The following is a 22328-nucleotide window of genomic DNA, read 5'->3' on the forward strand; positions in this document are numbered from 1 at the left end:
GTTTCCCTGGACCAGAAACAGGGTGTGGCCAAAGGCCCAGGGCAGGCAGCCGGGGATGCACGGGAGGGGGCCGCCTCCTCCGCGGACTCGAGGGCCCGACCTCGGGTGGGCCCTGCTTCTCAGCGGAGCCATGTGCATGAGTGCTCCCGAGGGGGCCCGGGGACCTGCGGTGAGTCTGTCCAGCGCGAGGCGCTGCTAAGGGCCGAGCTGAAGCTGGTCAGACGCCGGCCTCACCTGCTGCCCCGGTCAGTGGAGAGAGACCCAGGCCGGCGAGAACAGGGCGGGGCGATGCCGGGGGTGGGTGGCTCTCCGGCTGTATCCGCCTTGGAAACAGCACAGGGACACTTCCCCCGAGAGGCCCTGGCCCTGCTGGTTCTGAGGGACGGGGGGGGGGGGGCAGCCTGAGCCTGAGGCTACTCGTTCCAAGCGGAGGATGGTCAAGACAGCCGCTGAGCAGACGGAGCCGTTGCCTTTCTGAGGCGCACAGACAGGGAGCCTGCACCCTCACTGCCCCCGTGGGGGCTGTGTGCTCGGCCCACGCGCCCCATCTGCGCACGCAGCAGATGAGGCCGGCGGCCCTCCCTCTGCCACTGCAGCCACCTCCTGCTGCCTGGACCGCGATGTCCCCATCTCTCAACCGAGAGGGCCACCCACGGCCCCACATCCAGGGCAAGGGGGACGAGGCAGGGAGCTTCCCCGCGGGCGGGCCCGGGCCACACGCTGCCTGCAGACAGCACACGGCAGCTCTGCAGACACACATGTTCCAGACCCCGGGAACCCCAGGCCACTGCCCCCGAGCGGCACCCACGAGCTGTCCGCCTTTGCAGGGGCCGCAGCGCGTCAGGCTCCACACGGCTGAGAGCCTGTGCCTGCGAGCCCCGCCCCCGGCTGAGTGGACGCTGTGTGGCCGGCCCTCGGCCCTGCCCGGCAACGAAGAGCCCGTCTGTCCCGCGGCGGGAGCCCAGAGCCCCGGCACACGGCCGCCGCCCCGCAGAGGGACGTTTACCCTCAGGACCCCGGACTTCTTCTCGGCCGCAGGCCGCGGTCGCCGCCCCCTCCCGGTCAGAGTGTGTGTGCCTTGGCCAGGACGGGCCTGGCCACAGGCCGTCGCTGCAGGCCACGTGGGAGTGCAGGGTCCAGCTGCAATTCCGCCCTGCAACCCCCAGCGTCAGGCCGCCCGAAACAGACTCCCGCCCTCAGCCCGTCCGGCACCCAGACCGCTGCCCGCCGCCCAGAGCCCACTTGCCTGGACTCCGGCTCCTCCATCGGAAGTGGGGGCAGGGCCAGGCTGAAGTGAGGAGCACAGGCACGTGGGGGAGAGAACCAGAGACGTGCGCCCCCCGCCCCGGACCCCGCGGAGCGGTGCCGGCCGCATGCGTGGGTGGGGCCCGGGTGCTGGCGCCGCAGACAGCCACGGGGACACATGCTCGGGCCAGGGCCTCTGCCGGCCGCGCGCCCACCGCGAAGCTTTGGTGGCCGTCACTCAGTGCACGAGGAGCCGGTGGCAGCCGGTGGAGGGGAAGCGTGGAGTGAGGCCGTGCTCAGCGGCACCCAGGCTGCCCTGGCGCTTGCCGGGAGCTGGCGCCCAGGACAGAGAGGGCCGGACGTGACCGCGGCCCACGCGCCACAGGACAGCCTGCAGCCACGCAGACACCCACCGCGTCCCGGTGCTGGCTGGAGGCTCGGCGCTCCCCCAGCCGCACCCTCCAGCGTCTGGTCATTTACAAGCAGGAAGCAGGCGCAGCCAGGCCAGCCCATGCCGGGGCGGGGGGCGGGGGGTCAGGTCGGGGCTGGGTGTCTGCACTACGTGAAACCCGGAACCGTGGGCCGCTGGCCGGCAGCACCTCCGTCCCGCACCTCCAGGACCAAGGCAGCTCTGCCAGACCAGTCCTGACCACGCGGAGAGATGCGGGGAGAGCGTAGGGTCTGAGATCCAGCCTGGCCACGCCGAGGAGGTCTCGGGCCCGGGCCAGCGACGGCAGGACCGGACTGGCCCCTGCGTGTGAGCGTGTGGCGGGGGTAAGTAACAAGGGCCCCAGGATGCACGTGTTCACGAGAAACTTGTCATCCTCAGCTCTTCCCCGGAGCCACCAGGGGGATGTGGATGCACCCAGAGGGGGGCATGCCCCAGTGTGAGGCCATGGCGCCACCCACGACGCGCGGGAGGGGGGCCCCAGCTGCACGCCACTGAGAGGCGCAGGACACCTCTGCCACCTCCTGGCAGCAACGAAAGATGCAGCTGGTGGCCGGAGTCGGCTCCTGGGACACGGGGAGGCAGAGGAGCCTGTGGGGGCCGATGGTGGCCTCACGGTCCTCTCTGAGGACTGCAGAGGTCGGCAGCCCAAAGTCCTCTCACCAGTGTGGGACACGGAGGCACCGAGGTGGCCTTTCAAGCATGTCACTGCCCGACTGAGAGGCAACCAGGGCACGGCAGCTGCGACCGACAGACGCGGGTCACGGGCTCAGGGCGTCCGGCCTGCGGGCGCGCCTGGGCCGAGGCCCGTGGAGGGGCCCCTAGTACCATGCCCTGCCCCAGGTCACATCTCTGGGGAGAGGACAGGCAGTGGCGTGCCACCGCAACTCGGGAAGCGGGAGAAGTCACGGGCCCCCGGCTTCGTGACGGAGCAGCCACCACCGCGCTCTGTGCAGACGATGCTCACAAACAGCTTCCCTACTGCCGAGCAGCGACTTCGAATTCAAATGGGCCTGGTGACGTTCGCCGTGACCACGCAGCAAGCCCCCTCGTGGACAAACAACAATCGCTTGGCAACTGATATGCCAGAAAAGGAACGCGTCACGGCTGCGGACAGACCGGTATCTGATGGGGAAGCTTCTGGAAGCACTGCGTGTGGCGGGGGCGGGGGGCGGGGGGCTGTAACTGGAGAGGAATCCTGTTGCTTGGCAAAGAGCAATGATCTCCCCGAACACAAGAGGCCACCACCGACACTCCTCTCTGCTGCCGTTTGGGGAGCGCCTGCAAACCCCCCAGCCTCGCGCACACTCACACCACTGGCGAGCAGTGCCCCGCGGCCCACCCTCTCGAATGCGACTGCAAGAGGCACAGGGAGGCCGGAGCCTCTGGCCCAGGGCGGGCGGGTCCAAGGTCCTTCCAGAGCCCGAGGCCGCAGAGGCCTCCCCACGGGAGCGCTGGCAAGGCCAGCCCTACCAGCGACTCGTCCCGCCGCGGGCACGAGGAACGAAACCCTGGAGAGGCCAGCAGCCCGCAGCCCGCCCCCGAGCACAGGGACCCGGCCAGGTCCGCGCGGCCCAGCAGGCGCCCACGCCGGGCCACGGGCCGCCTGTCCAGCCCTCCCCCAACGCCCCGCCTAAAGGGCCCCCTTGCTGTCCTCAGCCCCTCAGCGACTGGCGCCGCCGAGCCGGACCGCGGGAGTCAGCCTTCAACGGCACGAGCGGCCGTGTCCTGCCCACTACCCGACCGCTCGGAGCCAGGACAGGCCCAGACTCAGGAGTCTGAGGAAGATGGGGGCGCTGGCCCTCAGCGGGAGGAAGCAGAAGGCAGACGGGCGTCGCTCACCCTCCTTGGCAAAGCAGCAGCACCCCAAGTCTTTGGGGCTCAGACAACACTGTTCCTGGGACCGGAGCCAACGTTTCTCACTGGGGCTCAGACACTGCACCCGACTCCCAGGCTGACTGGCACCGACCCCCGGGTCAGCAGGCGGCTGACGGGGGCTGGGGACCCGTGCAGACAGGGCGGTCAGGGTGCCGGGAAGGGGCTTCTGCCAGGGCATTCGTCCACACTCACCCTCGAGCTCCCTCAAGATGGGTCGCACGGTCACGGGCTCCCAAATGCAAAGCCTTCCCATCCCCTTGGCCCCGGGAGTTGGGGGGACCATATGCGCCTGCCTCCCCCCAGCTTGTCACAACCCCCTCAGCCGCCAAGCCAGCCAAGCCCAGCCTGGAGCGGACCCCCCACTTCCCCCGCACAGGCAGCGCGTGTGCCCCCACTGTGAACCTGCCCGGGGCCCCTGCTGGGGAGGTGGCAAGCCCATGGGGGGGGCGCAGGGCGGGGGGGAGGACCTGGGCCACGGCCACTTGCGTCTGTTGAGTCTGCTGCTGGAGCAGCTGCTGCAGCAGCTGGACCTGGTGTCGGGAGGCCAGCGGCGTCCCCGAGCCCAGGCCCGGGGCCTGCGAGGTCGGCGGCAGCAGCGTCCTGGGCGAGGCGGTCAGCACGGGCTCTGGGGGGTGAGCCCCCACCTGGAGGAGAGAGAGGGCAGGCGTGACCTGGGCGAGGGCCACCGGGGGCCACGCTCTCTGGTGTGTGCGTGTGCGACGTGTCCCATAAGCCTAGGGCTAGACGCGCAATGTCCTCTGGGGATGTGGGACGGGCCTGGACAGCAGGTGCTCTGACTGCCCGGCTGGTGTGCAGGAAGCCCACCGGGCCCCGCAGTCACCGTGGCAACGTGGCCGGCCACGGACGGGCGAGGCCGTGGCCCACTTCCGCCTGTGCGCGCGGCCGAGCTCCTCTGGACCTGCACACAGTTCCTGCCGCCCCACGGCAGGGGCGGACGCCGCCGGGGTCCACCTGCCCCGCTGCGTCCTCAGGGCCCCTGGGGTCTGGTCCTCCCAGGCTGTGGCCACTGGACGGAGAGGCCGTGGGAGGGGGCTGCTCCAACCCCCCGACCGTGACGGCCCCCGGGAAGAGGGGGCCCCGGAGCGGACAGGGTCTGGCGAGCGCCCGTCAGTGCGGAGCGGTCGGCCTCCCCCTGCCCCCCGCAGGGCAGGTGGACGCTCTCACGAAATCAGCTTCTATGAGCCAGAGCATTCGACGGCTGGGACAGACGCTTCTGCTGCTGGTGCCTCGCACGCCCGGGAGGCGGATGCCCAGCGCCGGAGGACCACGGCCCCCAGGGGACCGTCGGGCACACGCTGAACCTGCCTGATGGCCCACTGGCCCCGCAGCCGCCCCCGAAGGCACGAGGCGCCCAGGGCGCAGCACGGGGCTGCGGCTCCTGGGTTTGTCGGGGTCGCCCCGGGGCTTCCGTCCTGTCTTCGGGTTGCAGTTTAGCCTCAAGCTCTGCATCTCTTAGTCTGGGTTCTATTGGCCGAGTCATCCCGCCCGCGGCCGGGAGGCAGGATTGGTGACGCCGGAGCTGGTCTCGCGGGGGCCAGGCGCACCGTGCAAGGACCGGCCTGCCGGGGCTGGGCCGGGGAGGGGCGCCGCCCAGGGCAGGGGGGGACCCACGGTGGCCGAGCTGCGACGCAGGCCGCTCCGGGAGGCGGCCGCCTCCTGCCCACCTTGGCGTCCGTGTGGGAGCCGCCGTCCTTCCCCACGGCATCGAGGTCCGTCACGCCTCGGCTGAAGTCCAGGCCGTCGCTCCCAGGGACTGGGCCCTCCACCGCATCGATGTCGGTCTCCTCTGCGGTGGCCGTGTGGGCCCTCTCGGCTCCCGTGAGCTGGCGGCCTGCGGGGACAGCAGAGAAGACGGGGAAGGGGACGGCGGGCGCCACAGACGACGCCCCACAGACGGCGCCCCACAGACGGCGCCCCACAGACTAGTGTCCGTTGCACTAGTCAGGGTCACCCGCAGATGCTCGTGACTGAGACGAGGCAGGCCGTTGGTCTGCAGGCTAGAATGACGTCCGCTCTAAGATCTGGGGAGGCCGCGGCCAGGAGAAGTGGGAGGAGCCGGAAGCAGAACAGAGAGACAGAGAGTAGGGGGCGAGGGGGTCCCCAAGTGAGCACCGCAGAGGAAGGCTGCTGTCGTCTGCTCACTAGGTGGCCCTTCAGCGACCAGACAGGTGGCTCAGGGAGCCTGGCTGCGTCCACGGGGCCCCGGTCCCCAGCGCGGGGCCTGCACACGCGGGAAGTGGACAAGCGTCGGCCCAGTGAGGCCGGGACTGGAATGAGGGCTCGGGCGGCGGAGGTGGGGGGGTGGGGCGGGAGGCGACGGGGGCGGGGCCAGCAGCGTGTGCGCCTCTGCGTGAGCAGGACACCCAGGGCCGGCAGCCGTGACAGGCGAACGTCCCCGAGTCCACGCTCGCCAGCCGGAGGGCGAAGTCCTGTTTCTCGGCTCTGCCTTTCTCGGGGGGCCGTCTGCCCCATGGGGGAGGGCTCCCCCGGGACACCTGTGTCACTTCTGTGACGGCCACTTTCGCGCGTCAGCCTGGCTGGGCCGCGGCGCCCAGATCTTGGAGCGGACGTCATTCTAGCCTGCAGACCAACGGCCTGCCTCGTCTCAGTCACGAGCACCTGCGTGTGACCCTGACTAGTGCGACGGACACCACAGGCCACGCCCGCGTCTGCACACGCTCGGCACGGCCCCTGCCACACCCTGGCCCCTGCCGGGCGCCAGGACACGCGGGGCACGTCCGAGCCCGGCCTGGCCCAGAAGAGCCACAGTCGGCGCTTCGTGCCCTGTCTTCAGTGTGGGAGAAGCCACAGTGGGCCAGACAGGTTGTCCTAAAAAAGACCCAGGTGTTTCCTCAGGAAGCATGGGAGTCAGACACGTGACTATGATTCGAGGACATTCTCACCAAAAAGGTATCATTATTCCTGATAGTTTCCAGTTTCTCTTCTTGGATTTTCCAGATGAAAAGTCGGAGGCATTGGAACGAAGCCCGCGCTGGGGGCTCTCAGCATGGCGGCGTCCAGACACAGGCAGGCCGCGCTCTGCCGAGCTGCTGCTCCCACCCTGCTCTCCCCGGGGTCGGGCATGGCTCTCCCCTCGCAGCCTGTGTCTGACGCGGATAACGCCTGCGCAATCGCCTCGGGGGCCTCGACCGTCTGCCATAGAAGGCCTGGCGCAGTGGCCCTCGGCTCCGCGCCGCATCCGCATGCCAGCAGCGGCGGCCTACCTGGGCGGCCTACCTGGGCAGCCTACCTGGGTCGCCGGAGCCGCTGCTGTCCCTCTCGCTGTTGCCGTCCTCCTGGCCGTCGGCGTTCTGCTGCGTGTGCTGCAGGCTCAGCTTGTGGCACACCTCGAAGGCCTGCCCCACCGTGCGGACGATCCGCATCGCCTGGCTCTGCGGGGCGAGAGGCTGCGGTCAGCGGCCTTGGCCCCAGGACGCGGCGGGGGCGAGGCCTCCAGCCGAAACTCTGCCCACGTGGGGAGCTTAGCTTCACGCCGGGCAGGCCTCCAGTCACGGGAGAGGAGGAGTGGCCCCCTAGGGCCGCTGGCTTCCCTGCACTCTGCACGCCAGCCGAGCCCAGCGAGGCCGGAGCAGCCGGGGCCTCTGTCCCGTCTTGGTGCTGTAGGGCCGGCAAGGCGACCATGGCAAGTCAGCCCTGCATCCGGGGACACTTCTGCCCCAGGAGCGAGGAGCTGGGGCCCGAGGAGCTCTGAGCCCCGGACTCCTACCTCTGGACTTCCCAGCACTAAAATGTGAAAAGCAGGCTCTTTCCCCAAACTGAGGACCTAGCTCCTCCACATTTGAAGCCTGGCCAGGCAGGTGACTCTTCACACCCCTCAGGGCCAACAGCATCCTCCTGGGCTGGGAGAAAGCGACCAGAGGGCGACTTCCACCCCATCTCCGAGGTCAAGAGACCAGCAGGAGGCTCCTCAGAGGCCAAGGGCTGCACCGCGAACGCTGTCGTCACGCCCCAAGGGGGGACATGCAGTGCCCCTGGGAGGTGCAATGCTGGGTGTCCCCAACCGCAGGGCGCCCAGCAGGTGTGAGGCGCAGAGTTCCGGGAGGCAGGTCGGGCCGGGGCTCTCCGGCATCAGAGGGAACGGGCAGGAGGCCCCTCACCTTCTTCTTGGACTTGAAGACATTGCACCTGAAGACGTTGCTGGCCCCATCGCGAGCGATGTAGCTGAAGATCTTCAAGTCCTGCGAGTCGTGGGACACGTAGAAGATCCTGCGGGGAGAGCAGGGGCTGGGAAGCGGGTGCGAGGCGGGCTCGCTGCGGGACACACGAGGTGGGCACCCGGCACCGGGCCCGGAGGAGCCGCCTGCCGCGAAGCCACGCGGTGGGACGCTTCCGACATGGCTCGGCGCAACGCACGGCGGGCAGGGTGCACGCACCCACACCGGCTGGCGCCTTGGAAGGCGAGAGCGTCCCCTCCTTGTCAGAGCTGCGCAGCCGCGTGGACGCCGCCGTGCCCCGTGTGAGGGCCCTTCGCCCCCTGGGGGGACACGGGGACCGGCAGCGCCAGCCGCACGGGGGACCCGCAGACACTCGGCTTCACTGCCGTGGGCCGCGCGGGACGGCGACGCCTCGTCCTGTCCCCCTTCGGTCCATCATCCCACCAGCCCGAGGGCTCCGGGCGCTGCCCCGTGGCCCGGCTCCGTGCTCGCTGTGGCTCCCAGGAAAGCTAGCGCCACACGGCTGGGCCCAGAGCCCCCTGTACCAGTGACAACAAACGCCTCCCTCGCGTGCGAGGACAAGCCAAGGCTGACCTGGGCGACCCCTGCTGCAGCTCCTGCCCCGCCCGCCCCCAGACCCAAACCCGCCAAGCCCCGGGCGCAGCCACCGCCGTCCTGCAGTCCCAGGCGCACCTGCCTCCTGCCCCTGAGATGTCTGAACGAGGGCGTGCGTCTGCTCAAGCCGACGGCCGGGCAACGTCCTCGTCCCCTTCCTCCCTGTCCCCGTACCCATCACGCGTGACCAGGTTCTCTGCAGCCCCCTCCTTCGCGTGTCTCTGAGACGGAGCGCCTCTTCCACTCTGGGGTGCTGTCCTCGTTCACCGGCCCGCACTGTCCCCCGGATTTCTACAAGCCACCTTCGCGCCTGCTCCCACCTCCCTATCAACAGCCCACGGTCTCTGCTGAGAGCCTGGCGGCACTTTTAGTGGCACAAAGGACACACTCGCTTCCCTCCACACCCGCTGGAGCCTCCTGCTGCCTGGGGACAAAGTCCGAGGCCCAGCACGGCACGTCCACCTCTGGTTTCGCCTCTCCCCAGAGTCTGGCCCTTCAGAGCCGGTCGCATGCATCTTCCCGCGCCTGGACTGCTGCGGCCCCCAAGCCTTCGAGGATCAGGTCACGGGAGGCCGCCCGCTGGCCCCCCAGGTCTGAGCTGCTAGGCCCTGGGCTCGGCACCCCTGGGGCGCACTGTGATGTTTGTCCTGCAGCTCCTTGAAGGAACAGGGGCCACCCCTGGATGCCAGCGCCGGAGTCAGTCAGCCGCTTGCCGGGCTTGGCGACACGGTGTCCCATCTCCCGGGCACCAGCGCCACCTGGAGCGAGGTCTCGGGAAGGGGCGGTGGGTGGGGGCACAGCGCCAGGACGGTGCTTACTGCCGCTGACCCGGACCCCGAAGTGCGTGAAATGGCAAACCTATGTGTATGTCATCACAGTAAAAGGCACGATTCTGATGTTCTACGTGAGAGACACGAAAGATTTACATCTACAATTAGACTTAATAAGAAACGAGGCCTTCACTGTTGGGGGGCCACGGCATGGCTCTGAACAGGAAGAATGTGCCTCCCCTCAGAGCGTCCTGGCGGGAACACGGCAGTGACCCCGTGTTTCACGAAAGCCAAAGTCACGTGTTCCTTGCCGCACAGCGGATGCCCGCCGGAGTGCCTCCTGAGGAGAAAAGTGGCCGTGCCCACGGGAAGCTCACGTGTAAACACCGCCACGTAGCTGTGTCAATGAGCGCCCTTGATGATAAAATGGGACGCACGGTTTAGAAAAAGATACGCCATGTGACCCCATTCATACAACATTCAAGAGAGCATGCACTGCCCCCGACCATGGACAGCCACTGTGGGGGCGGGGAGGGGGTGGGGGGGGCGGACAGGCCACGGCAGGAACGGGGAGCTTCTGGGCGACAGCCGTGCCCCCCATCCTGACTGAGGTGACAGTTTTTCAAGTGTACACACATCAAAACTTACCCAACCATTCACTTTAAATATGCTCAATTTTTGTACGAAAAGCTGTTACAAAAATTAGCAAACCCGGCAGCTCGTTTGAAACATGTCGAAGATGTGGAGAAAGTCCTCTTTCCGCCAAGAAAAGGCGAGAAGGGGCCCATGGGAACGATCCCGCTGTGGGCACCTGGGGCCACCTGGCGCCTGCACAGCGCCTGGCAGGCAGGAAGGAGGAGAACCCCGCTTCCCAGCCCCCCCTTCCCCACCCCCAGCAGCGGGCGGAGTCACTGTGCTGTCAGCGCCCTGGTCTCTCTGTGGACCAAGGCAAGTCGTTTGAGAGGAGACAAAACCTCAGCTTACATCCGACCCTGCAAACCCCGAGGGAGCCCCCCACCCCGGGACAGGAACCAGACTGCAGGGAGTGGCCGGCAGGCCCCCGCCTGGCACTCCTGCGGGGCGCGCCAGCCTCACGCGGATGCGGCCTCCGGGGCTCTGTCTGCGGCACCTGCGAGCCCCCTGGGCTCAGTCTCCGCGGGCCGGGGAGGCGGAGCAGACGACAGCTGCGGGGTTGTGAGCAGAGGGTGGCGGGCGCCCCGCCCTCTCGCTGTGATGAACACAGCTGCTCGCACGGCCGCCGAGCAGCGGTGTCGGGAGGGAGACGCTGCGAAACGGGGCCCCGCGCCGCCTCACCTGTAGATGGGGTCCTGCATCACCAGCATCTTGCGCTCATCCCACGTCCACTCCTTCTTCTGCAATGAAAGAAGCTGTAGATGAATCAGTCAGGCCCGTCCGCAGCTGCGGGCCCAGCGTGCCCGGGGGCTGCTCGCCACCAGCGTCTGCCCCGCCCCACCGCGCCACGCCCCACTCGCCGTGCCACGCCCCCACCCGCCATGCCACACCCCACCCGCCACGCCACGCCCCACGCCACGCCCACACCCACCATGCCACGCCCACAGCCCGCCAAGCCACGCCCCCACATCCGCCACGCCACGCCACGGGGCCCCCCACCTGCCACACCACGCCCACACCCGCCACACCACGCCAGGGCCCCCCACCCGCCCGGCCCTGGGCGCGCGCCTACCTTCTTCTTCTTCTTCAGGATCACTTTCACTCCGTCCACAGACACCATAATGCTCACTTTCTTCTTCTTGATGTTCTTGGCTTTGAACTCATACTGCAAGGAACAGAGAACAGAGGCACCATGAGTCAGAGCGTCCGCACGGCCCTGCAGCTAGTGACCTGGACAGGGGGACACAGGTGGCCTGTGCACTCCTGGGGACACGGAGCAGGCTGTAAAGGCAGGCTGACTTTTGGAACCCGAGCGTGTCTGCAGGGCAGTTCCCGCCACCGCCGACAGCAGCAGCCTCCTCCCTCCGGTCGGGACGCGGTGCTCCCGCCGTGGGCAGAAGCGGCTCTGGGATCCATCTGCTGGGCTTTCCACTGACTCCGGGCCCCCCGCACACGGCTCTCTTTCTTCAGCTGTCAAAACGCCCATAATTACTCATGACGTGTCGCTGTGATCTGCTTCAATCTGTGTGAGCACTGGCGGAGACACCCGGGACTCAGACAAGAGCCACGTGGATAGCCGCCCTGCGCTGTGCACTGGCCCCGCACCCCACGTGAGGGCGCCATCATCTTCGGAAGCGGTAAAAAGGGTCCGAGCCTCCCACGCGCCCTCCTAAGTCACTTCGCCACCCACGTAACTGGCCTAAGGGGTCCACGGCTCACAGCTCAAGTGTGGCCTCTGGGAAGGCAGGACCAGAGGTCAGAGGCACAAGCATCCAGGTGACGTCTTAGGAAGTGGCAGGTCTTCCATCGGGATTAGCAGGACGCGGCGCGCAGCAGACGGCGACAGGGGCCCGAGGGCAGCCGGCCTTCGGCGGCAACGGCTGGAGGAACCAGGCCTCAGACCCAGCAGCGAGGAGCCAGCGGGAGCCCAGGGCGAGCGCCAGACCGCGAGTCGCCGAGCCGGCGTGGCGCACGCCCTGGCGTCCAGGGCGGCTCACGTCAGGCGTCGGGAAGAAGACGCGGGAACCAGAAAGGGGGCGGTTTTCTCACCGGGCGACTCCCGGTCGTGGGTGGGAACCCACAGCATCTGAAACCAATGCCAACCTTCTCAGGGTCAGTATCCACTCTTCGCCATGATCGATGAAAGAACAAGGCCTTCTGGAATGTTCCAGAGTACACTGGCCACAGGCTGGGTGTTCCTTCAGTTCACGTCTATAGTGATCAATGCTTCTCTTGTCGGCAGGTGAAATTTTGCAGTTTAAAGGACCAAATGTCCAGCCAACACGCAGGACGACGGGCAGAGCAGCCTGAGAAACCACGCAGGGGTGAGCCCCGCACGGCCTTCCCTCCCCGGCCCCACGCGGGTCAGCGAGGGGGACGCGCGCTTTCCGCACGGCCTCCGTGGCCTCTGTCCAGCTGCCACTCTCCCCGCCGAGCAAGCTTCCCTCGTCCCAGAGCGTGCAGTGCAGCGAGGCTGGGGCACACGGTGTTTTATTTCATTCTGAGCACCTGACGCAGAACCGATAACGACTGTTTGTTGGACACATGGTATGTTTCTAATAAATTCAGTCATCTGATTTAATGCATCAAATTAGGAGGGAGACAGCGAGGGGTGGTGCTGGCTCCCGACGTCTGCTGTAACGAAGTGCCACAAATTTGCTCTGACCTTCCGGAGGTCAGAAGCTCCTTCCGCAGAGCCTGTCTTCCGACTTTTCCAGGGTCTGGAGGAGCCTGTGCCCCTAGCACGTGCCCCTCCCTCGCCATCACAGCCAGTGGGCCAGCAGCTCCGGACCCCGCTGACCCTCCCGCCTCGCTCTTCTGAGGACCCGGTGGCTCTGCTGGGCCCGCGTGAATGAACCAAGAGCCTGCTGTCCAGAGAGCTTTAACTTCATCGCACCGACAAAATGCCTCTGCCCTGCAGGGTGACGTCAGGCCATGCACACCTTTGGGGGCCATTGCTCAGCCTAGCACACGCAGGCCCGCCGACAGCTGCAAGAAGCAACTGCCACTGACCTAAAAGCAAGGTAAAACAGGAAGACACGGAAAGTAGAGGAGAACTAAAAATAAACAGCAACAATGACAGACGGGCCAGCCTGTGCCGCACGAAGTCGGGGTGCAGCAGCCCTGGGCTCCCGGGGCCCGCTGAAGGCAGCAGCACTTTGTTCCGCCCAGCTTCACAGACGGACTCACAACGATGACTTTGAGTCATGAGGAAAAGTTAACTTCCGTCCTGCGGAGTCTGTTGTAAGAAAGAGCGTGATAGGGCACGAGCCGCTCTATGCAGTGCTGACGTGTTGAAAGGCAGGCCCGGCGCTTAGCGGAGGAAGCCGGCGTGACCTGGAGAGTGCACTGCAGAAAGCCTCCGGTGCTGGGTGGGGCTCACTCCGTGCTGCGAGCCGGACGCGTGTGTCCCCCGAGGAGCCGATGCCCCGCGTGGTGGTGTCAGGAGGCGGGGCCTCTGGGCGTCGACTGGCTCGGAGGGTGGCGTCCTCACGAATGGGGTTAGTGCCCTGATGAGGAGACCCCAGAGAGCCCGCCCTCCCTGCTACTTGAGGACGCCGTGAGAAAGTGGCCGTGTGCAACCGACCGGGTGGTACCTTGCCCTTGGACTTCCAGCTGCCACCACCACGAGAACTGAACTCCACCCCACGAGCCGCCGGAACGGTGGCAATCGCCACGGCAGCGCGAAGCGCCTACGACGGCGTTCATCAGCCTCACGCCGGTCAGCTAGCCCTAACCTTAGTGGCCACATAAACGTTAACCCTCAGGTAAGCCACCTTGGAAACGGAATGAATTCCAACGAATCATCTGCCTGCAAATTTGAGGAAATCTCACTTTACAGAGTTGTTTTAGAACTCATGCATAAACTACGTCATTGCCAGTCCCATTTGTTTGTAAACACAACTCATTTTTTAACTGGAACAGCAAAGAGTTACCAAGACGGGCGAGACTTAGCCTTGGTTCTAAATGGCTTCGGGCCACTGGGAAAAAAATCAAGTATCTTACATTCTGATAATCGTCAAGAGAGTAAGGAGTAAGACCTGGAAGCAGTTCTAAAACAGGAGAGCCAAGAAGGAGCAAGGAGAAGTGGGGGCAATCTCTGGGGGACAGGCCCAGGCTCCGGGTGTGTGGATCGGGGTGTGCCGCCTGGAGCGGTTCTGCCCCGATCGGTGAGTCGCGCCCTGTGCGTCTCATTAACTGTCACCCGCTTAGAGAACAGCGCGCGCAGGCGAGTGACGCTGGACCGCGCGTCCGCTCCATATCGGTGCCCCGGCGCCAACGTGCGCCGCAAAGCTCCCGCCCGCGTCAACGCTGACTGCACCAGCCCCGTGTGCCCTCGTTCCTCCCGCATACAGAGGGGACTTGTTTCCACAGGTCTCCCTCCCCACGGCCTGGGATCCAGACGATCCAAAGGCGAAGCGTGAGGCGGGACCCCTTTCACACGCGCCCGCACGGCTGTCCGAATCGCCGCGCAAACCCATCTCCCAGTGCTGAAGACAGGCCCCGTCGGCAACCGCGGGGCAAAGCCGGGCTCCATCACGCTGATACACGGCACCCACGGCCACGAAGCCCCATCCACACACGACATCGCCGTTTCCATAGAAACAACACCACAGCATTTTCAAAGGGGGAGCAACAAGGGATTCCGAAGGAGACAAAGCTAAACAATCCAACTGGAATAGGCTGTGAGGCGACGGCTGTTTTAAGGGGGCCTTAGTTTCTCTGGAGAAAAACACGATCAAAACGTGCGGATTTTAAAAAATCACAAATAAACAGGAAATGAACACAACTGGGAAACACAAGTGCTACGTTTCTTTCTCAAATGTAATCCATTCGACTTCATGTAAGCCAGATTTGTTAAGAAACTGAACTCTTCTTAAAAGAAGACCTGCAACCCTATTACAGGGGCATGTCAACGTTGTAATGCTTCTAAAAACATTTAAAACGTTTCAAGTGCTTTCTGACTTCGTGTTTTTATATGCTGTGAACTTAATGTAATTGAACGTAAATTTTAATGATTTATTTTGGCAGTTCAACTAAGAAAAGTAATCGCACACGCAGTCGAATTCCACGAGAAAATCTAGGAACCAAGCCACAGTCTTCAGGATACTGAGTAACAGTCACGTTTACGGAAATGGACGCAGAAAATGGCAAAGTCTAACGATCGTATAAAATCCGAACCAGACACTTCCAACAGCGGAAGTCCATCACGGACTTAGGGACCGAGTCGGTTTGCTGCACGCGGCCGCGTAGCTTGCGGAAGGGCGGGCCGGGCACGGGGCTCTTCCAGGAGCTTGCGACCCGGTCTGACAGACGGCTCCGGGCACGTCCGTGGAAAGCCTGTGTGGACGTGGGGGAGTCTTCTCCAAGCCTGAAAACACCCTTCAGCGGCCCAGAGCAACCCAGCCGGGGAGGTGGGCGTGCACGGTGTGTCTTCGGGGCGCACACGCACACGGTCCCACGGGCGGCCGTCTCAGACCTCACAGGCTGTGTTCCTGTCCCCTGAGCCATGGCGAACATGTGAACCCCAAAGTGCACGGGCCAAGGGAAGGGTCCTCGCGGACCCCGCCCGGCGTCATCCACGCACCTGCCGAGCTGGGGCTGCGCCTCCGCCACTTCCCCCCCCAAACCCGGCAGGCTCTGTGAGCCCAAACCTCGGCAGGGAGCAATGACGAGCCCCACCTGTCCTGGGGTCGGCTGGTCGTGGGCGCCCCCGTGTGAGAACTCACACGCAGGGAGCAGCGCAAAAACCACAGACCGCAGAGCGACCGCCGACCCCCGTCAGAACAGCGCCCCGTCCTGGCACTGCTCCCGGGGGGCTGCCACCACGCACCCCACGGCCCCGGCCGCTGGGGAGACACAGACACCTAGAGCTAAGGGTTGCGCCGTGGGATACGCGAGGTGTGGGGCCCTGGACACAGGCAAAGCAGGCCTGGGGCACGGGCAGACGCAGACGCAGAGCCGGGGGTGAGGACGGTCATGGACCGGACGGGCGGCGACCTGGCGCCTGCGTGACCTCAGGAGGCTGGAGGGTCCTTCGTCCCCACCTGCCTGACCTTGCGCGTCCCAAGGCCTCCCAGGGCTGGCCCTGCCCTGACAGCGCCGTAACACACAGCCGCACACGGCCCCGCGAGAGGAGTCGGGGGCGCAGGTGGCTCAGAGCGAGGGGCGGCTGCCCTGTGAAAACCACCTGCCAACCACCCTCGCCTGGCTCCCCGCCCTGGACCGCCCGCCGTCTCCTGCCGTGAACCAGGGAGGGCCGAGGAAGAAGAGAGGCCCTGGGAAGGGGCTGGGTGCTGGCTTGGGTGGGGCCGGGGTGCACAGCACAGGCGAGCTCAGGAGGGCGGCAGAGCCCGGAACCCTGGCGGGTCACCGAAGCTCCCACAGAGGGAACAGCAGCACGCGTGACGCGGCCCGGGGCCCCCTCCGTGAGCTCCACGGGGGCCCCGCAGCCCCAGCCCCGGGGCCGCCTCCGCGAGCTCCGCGGGGGCCGCCCTGGGGACAGCTCAGACGCCCACCGCCCCTGCGGACCTGCAGCCGCAAAGCAGTCTGAGGGCGGACTAGTCTGTCCCCAGCTCCCGGGGCTGACACGGCGCTCGCCCACCACGCGCGGCCCCTCCGCCGGCAGAGCCTGCTCGAACGCCCGCACGCACGTGTGAGTGCCGACTCGCCACTGATTCCCTCACGTGAGCTCCGCCAGGGCCGGGGCCACGTCTGTCCTGTCCCGACCACTGTGCCCACGCTCCGCGGCAGCACTCGGCACGAGCCAGCATGTGCCGAGCGACCCCGCACACGACGGCCCGAGCTCCAGGGCGCGAAAGCACCCTGCACAACACGAGCACGGCGGAAATGCCCGTGATTCGTGCTCGGGGTGGATGACGGCGGAAACCAATCCTCTCAGCTGCTGGAAACCATCCTGCTTTACCGAACAAAACCGGAGCATTCGCAGGACGCCAGGAGAAGGGGGGCTCGGCGCTCCCCCAGGGCGTCCTGTCCCGGGTTCTCCTCCTGACCGCGCCAGACCGGCCGGCTCATCTGTGTTCTGATGCGTCCTGCTGTACCTGCCCCACTGCTGGTCACCGGGCAGCCTGGCCGAGGCATCTCGGCATTTTGAAAAGCGAGAGTTCTACTGGCCGACTCTGCCGCGTGTCTGGTGCTGGAGCTGGGACAATGCGTCTGGCCATGGGCTGGGCAAAGCGCTCCAGGGCCCGCCAGCCCCTCCCTTTGGTTGCATCCGACTCCGTACCCACAGTGCCATGGGCACCGGGCGCCAAAGGAAGCTGCAGAGGCCAAGGCCCGGAGAGCTGGCGCCCCGTGCTGTGCACTCAAGGGGACAAAGGCCTTCCACGCTGCCCTGAGCCGGTCTGGAGACGGAAGGCCTTTATGCAGGTTTCCAAGGAGATGACTCAGATGCTGTTACCATGGACACCGTTGCTACCATCTATTGTCCATCACCCCTCGACAGAAAGGCGGCGGGGTGCAGTAGGGGGCTGCTGGAGAGGGAAACCAGGAGAGTTGGATTTTAGTCAAGATGGCAAAGCGCACTGAGGCTGGCCCCAAACACTCGCGTGGGGTGTCTAACATGACCTCCCGCCTCCGCGGGGCGAGTCTGGGCACCAGCGTGGTTTGCTCTTTGTGCCGGTAGAGGTGGAGCGAGTCAGGTGGCACGGGGGACGACCCCCGCCCTTCTCTTGGGTCCTGCCCTCTGGGGTCCCCAGGAAAAACACTCAGGTGTGAGGGTCCTCGGCCCGGCCCCGGCGGTAGCCCCGAGGCTGCAGGGCCGTGAAGAGACCGGTGAGGGCTGTCTGTCCCCTCCCCTGTCCCCTTGTCCAGATACGAGCAGACCCTCCCCACCGCTGTCTCTCAACACCCACTATCGATCAACCCTTCACGTCCCGTCTCGTGCGAGCAGCGAGGGGTGAGTCGGGACAGCTCCATAGGAGCCGAGCACGTGGACGTGCACCCCGGCCCCGGGAGACGCTGGCCTGGCAGCAGCTCTGCCGCCCGCCCCGGGGGTCAGTCTCCTGACTGTGAGCGTGACTGTGTGCGTGGCCGTGGGCGCGGGGCTTGCCTCAGTCCCAGCCACCCCCTCACCGCAGGGCACAGTAGCTGCCAGCCTCCTCATGGTATTCGTCCCATCGAGGGGTTCCGCTCTCCTGTGAGAGGCACCATGGCAATGGTGACCTAGAGGCCACCTATATCAGCAACAGTCTGTGACTTCGGTTACTCCAGGCAGGGCTCTCCCAAATCCCTTCGTGTCATCCAACTGCCCGTTTGGAAAATAGCGGGTACCCAGCCCACTGCCACGGCACGAAAACGCTGGGCGACGGGGTGGAACGCGCCCCGCAGCCCTCTGACTTCTCGTGCCCAGGCCGTCAGACGCCGTGCAGGCATCGAGGCTGACGATGAGCCCTGTCGTTTCCTCACAGCCGTCTTGGAAGTTAAACTTCATCTGGGAACGAGATGCTGCGGGCACAGGACAGTAGGGATGCAACGTGGCTACTGTCTATGAGAAAGCAAGCGATGAGTCGGGCAGGTCCACTGTCCAGCCTGGTGCCTCTAATTCAGTGCGGAGAGCGGGAGCTGGGGAGGCCTACGGCCTGGGAGGAGTGGAAACTGCACACGACTGCTGCGGCAGCTCAGGAGGGCTCCGGGTCTCCGCGCCCTGCACAGAGGGAACAGACTTTGAAATCCGGCTAACAAAATAACCACTTGCAAAGCTGCCAGGCTTTGCTCCAGGGCAGGGGACTCGGGCCTGACAGCAGGAACCACATCTGTTCCTGGCACCTTTAGGCACCGGTGCCATAACCGGAGCACGGAGCCGAGACACCCAGGAAGAACGCCGAAGCACTTCCCGGCTGGCGCCCTCTGCACCTGCCTTCCGGGCCTGGCCCGTGTGCTCTGCTAGTGGTACCGATGACCATGTCCAGTGTGCCATTCGCCACTCGGTCCTGCCCTGTGAGATCCTGAAAGACAGGCCTGGACTGTGTCTTATTTCCTGTGTGGATCCCAATGCCCAACACCTACTTGGAGATAAAAAAAAAAAAAAAAAAAAAGTTAAATAAAAAGATGGATTTAGAGCAAAAGTGAACTGACCCGCACACATCACAGTCTCAGCTACTGCTGGGACAGGAGCCGACTGCGTCGCCCTCCCCTGGAGGCCATTTCTTCTCTTGGCTCCCACTCTCAACTCTTGGGGATGGATTCTAGCCACAAGGGCATGTGACCCGTCATCTTTAAGAAAGGTCCTAGTGACCAATGACATGTTTGCCCTGAAATGTCTTGATGTTGGTATAAATAAAATGCTTTAATGGACCTGGTGGTCGGAGCAAGGTTTAAAGAACCTATCGTCACCTTCGTCATGGAAACAGCCCACCGGGGACTATGGAGAAGGGCCGGCACTCACTCGCTAACCCCAGTGACACTCAAAAGGCAAGTCAGCACCTGGGCCTAAACAGAGCCCGTCAGTTTGCCGCATTCCCTGCCAGACCTGATTAGTCTGCAGGATTTGAAATGTCTCAGTCACAAGGCAAGGTCTGAAAAGCAATCGCTAATGGACGTCTTGGCCGAGCGGCCACCTCAGAGCGCTGCTCTGGACGCGCATGCACGGGTCCGCGGCGGGCGGCCTCCTCTCCCTGGGCTGCACGCAGGCTGGGGTGCAGGGGCCGAGTCGAACGCCTGCACCCCCGCGGCAGTGCCCACAGCTCCGGGCCCCGCCTCACGCCTGATACGGCCCGGCCTCTCGGCTTCAGCCACCGCGGCGGTCACGCAGCGCGTCCCCCCTGTGGGTCTCACCCACCGTCTCCCATGGGCCACGGAACACCTTTTCATGCGCCCACCTGCGATCCGTATGTCTGCTTGGGGGACGTGTCTGTTCAAAGCTTTTACCCAATTTTTAAACTGGGTTGTTTGTTTTCTCACTGTCGAATTCTGAGAGGCCTCGATGTATTTCAACTCAAGTCCTTCAGATGAGAACGCCCGCAGCAACTGCTTGCCTGGAGGATGAAATATGCCTGGCTTCCCCGCCACCCCCCTCGCCCCGCCAGTCTCTGGTCCCCTGCTGTGGCCCTGGAGCAGGCGTGGGGCAGGGGGGCCTCGCTCTCCGTGCCGGAAGGGGCTGCTGTGCCCCCGTGTTCCCATGCGGAGGGCCACCATGGACCACCGTCTGTCCCCACCCCCGTGCCACCTCTGAGATGGGGGAGGTGTGGGCACACGTTCCCGCAAGACAGAGGTGACTCTGGGGTCTCTGCTGGGAATGTGCCCGGCCCACACCGCCAGCCTCAGCCCCACGAGCTCCTGTGCCCCTCTCCCCGCTGACCCGCCTGCTGGGCCCCCGGGGAGCCTGGCGTGCCTTCGCCCCTCATCTCAGTCCCATCTGCCACCACGACCACTCGTGACCAGCCCGAGCACAGCCAGCACAGGCACACGGCTGAATCAGGTGTCAGGCCTAAACCAACAGACAACTCGCCCAGCCTGAGGACGGAACAGCGGGCTCCACGGTGACAGCCACGCCTGCCAGGTAGGTAGGTGATCCGGCCACTGTCCTGCCCGCTGCGTGTGTACATGTGCACGTGTGTGTGTATGCAAGTACGTGTGTGTGCACGTGCATGTGTGTACGGCGGTGTCACCCAGAGCAGCACGTAATCTCGCCTTTTCTCACCCACTCCGCCTGCCCCTCCCCACCAATCCCGGAAGTCAGCGAGGCCCTCGGTGGCCCTCGGTGGCCCTCAGCTACTACGGCTACTATGGAGCGTGAGGGCGGAGCCCGCCCGTGCTCCCCGCGGGGGCCGCACCCACCCACCCCGATCCTGTGCCCAACCCCGTGCTCTCCTGGGACCTCACGCACCGGTCCCGATTGCAGTCGGGCGGGGCTGAGCGCGTGCACTGCAGCGCGGGCGAGCGCCCACGTGGCAAGGCGGCCGGCCCGGGCTGGCCCGCGGACCGGTGCCGGGCCGCCCCGCCCCGCCTGAGCCCGGCCGGGCACCACGGGCCCCCGCCGTCCCACTTCGCCCCCAGAGGCAGGCGGGGAGACGGCCAGGACTCCCATTCCCGGGCGAGACCGACACTGACAGCAGCGATGGTTGGAGTTTGCAGAGCGCACGTCAGTCTCCCCCGCACGAAGCCGAAGTCCCCTCGGTGCTCGCTAGCGACGTCACTGCACGCTCTGTCCGCTGCGCCGGGCGTTGCTTAGTAACAGACGGCGTGGGTACGTTTCAGTTCTCCCGGCCTCGTTTTCACTCTCATCCACCAACAGCCCGTTGTCGCGTGGACCCCGGGCAGAGTCGCTGGCGCCTTAGACGCAGACAGACCAGCGCGCTGGCCACGCCCCCTGAGCTGAGAGGGGGCGGGGCTCCGCCCACCGAGTGCTGCGTAAATAACAAATCAATAAAACCCAGGGACGTGGAGCGCATGCGGGGCCCTCTGCGCCGTTTCTCGTCTCTACCGGTCAGCACCGATGACCTCCATGTCCCTTCCAGCTCTCGCATTCGACATCTCTGTCATGCATGTAGCCGATCTGACCGCATGCGTGTGTGTGCGTGTGCAGGACCCACACGTGGAAACATGCTCGAGCCGAGGGTGGTGAGATGGGCCAGTTCTCCTCGTACCCCGCCAGGAGACCAGGAAACGGGGTTCGCCACCACCTTTCTGTAACTGCCTGTCTCCTTTAATCACAGGGCCACACACTCGGGCCTGGTCTTAATTAAGCCGGGCAGCAGAGTGCATCGGCCCAGCCACCATGGCTTTGATCTCCCCATGGGGCACGTTTCTGCTCTGCTGGCCGTGCCCCAAGAGGCTGAGCCATAAACCAGGAACTCCTTTGACAGTTGAGCCTTGATGAGGCCTCGTGGGCCCACGAAGGTGCAGGGGCAAGGAGGGGCCCCAGGAAGGTGCGGAGGTGGAGGGAGGAGGGAGCACAGGAAGAGGCGGGGGAGAGGGGCTCGCTGTGGCCGCAGCGTGGCCCAGCGCCAGGCGAGGCTCCTGGCGTGGGAGGCTCTGAAACCAAGGCGCGCAGGGCCTGCTGTCTGTGACACATGCAGCGAGTCCAGGGGACAGAACCGTGTCTCCTGTGGGAGACGGCTGCGACCAAGCTCAAGTTCAGCTTAGCTAAGAGAAGCTTTCCGCGAGAGGAACGCGCTCAGAATCAAGCCCCCAGGGTCTAACGTCACGATGGTTGACAAGTTTTAAAAGTTTTGAACGTTCACCTTCACATATTCCCAACGGTGGGCACAGTGCCCTCCTCAAAACTGTGATGTCCTCATAACTGTCCGAGGCGCCAGCCTCGGGTCCCAAACCCGAGTGTGCAGTCCGGACAGGTGTTAAACCTCCGCGGAGGCTCTCGGCAGCAGAGGCGCGATTTCACGAGCCCCGTCCCCGGCCACACTCCCGAAGCTCGACCTCGCACGTCGCAGTCCGGACAGCCCGCTGCCCGGTGGGGTGACGCAGAACCGAGCAACACCCACTCCATGCTCGGGGTGTCTGCCCATGGCTGGGCAGCCCAGGGAAGTCGGGGGTTGGCTAGTGGGGACAGGCCTGGCTGCTGCA

The 22328-nt window shown here is 65.4% G+C and overlaps 1 protein-coding gene across 1 annotated transcript in view; it reads right to left on the reverse strand.

Annotated features, from left to right (window-relative positions):
- LOC107502473 (nitric oxide synthase 1 adaptor protein) overlaps positions 1–22328 on the reverse strand; it is a 70525-nt gene that overhangs the window by 5282 nt on the left and 42915 nt on the right. The window contains exons 3-8 of the mRNA XM_016129705.2: positions 10858–10950; positions 10467–10525; positions 7711–7819; positions 6843–6984; positions 5257–5423; positions 4039–4215 (exon numbers count right to left, since the gene is read on the reverse strand). Coding sequence (XP_015985191.2) covers positions 4039–4215; positions 5257–5423; positions 6843–6984; positions 7711–7819; positions 10467–10525; positions 10858–10950 — 747 coding nt within the window. The remainder of the gene's footprint in view (positions 1–4038; positions 4216–5256; positions 5424–6842; positions 6985–7710; positions 7820–10466; positions 10526–10857; positions 10951–22328) is intronic.

Source organism: Rousettus aegyptiacus, unplaced genomic scaffold, assembly GCF_014176215.1.
Source record: "Rousettus aegyptiacus isolate mRouAeg1 unplaced genomic scaffold, mRouAeg1.p scaffold_m13_p_17, whole genome shotgun sequence".
Taxonomy (NCBI): Eukaryota; Metazoa; Chordata; class Mammalia; order Chiroptera; family Pteropodidae; genus Rousettus; species Rousettus aegyptiacus.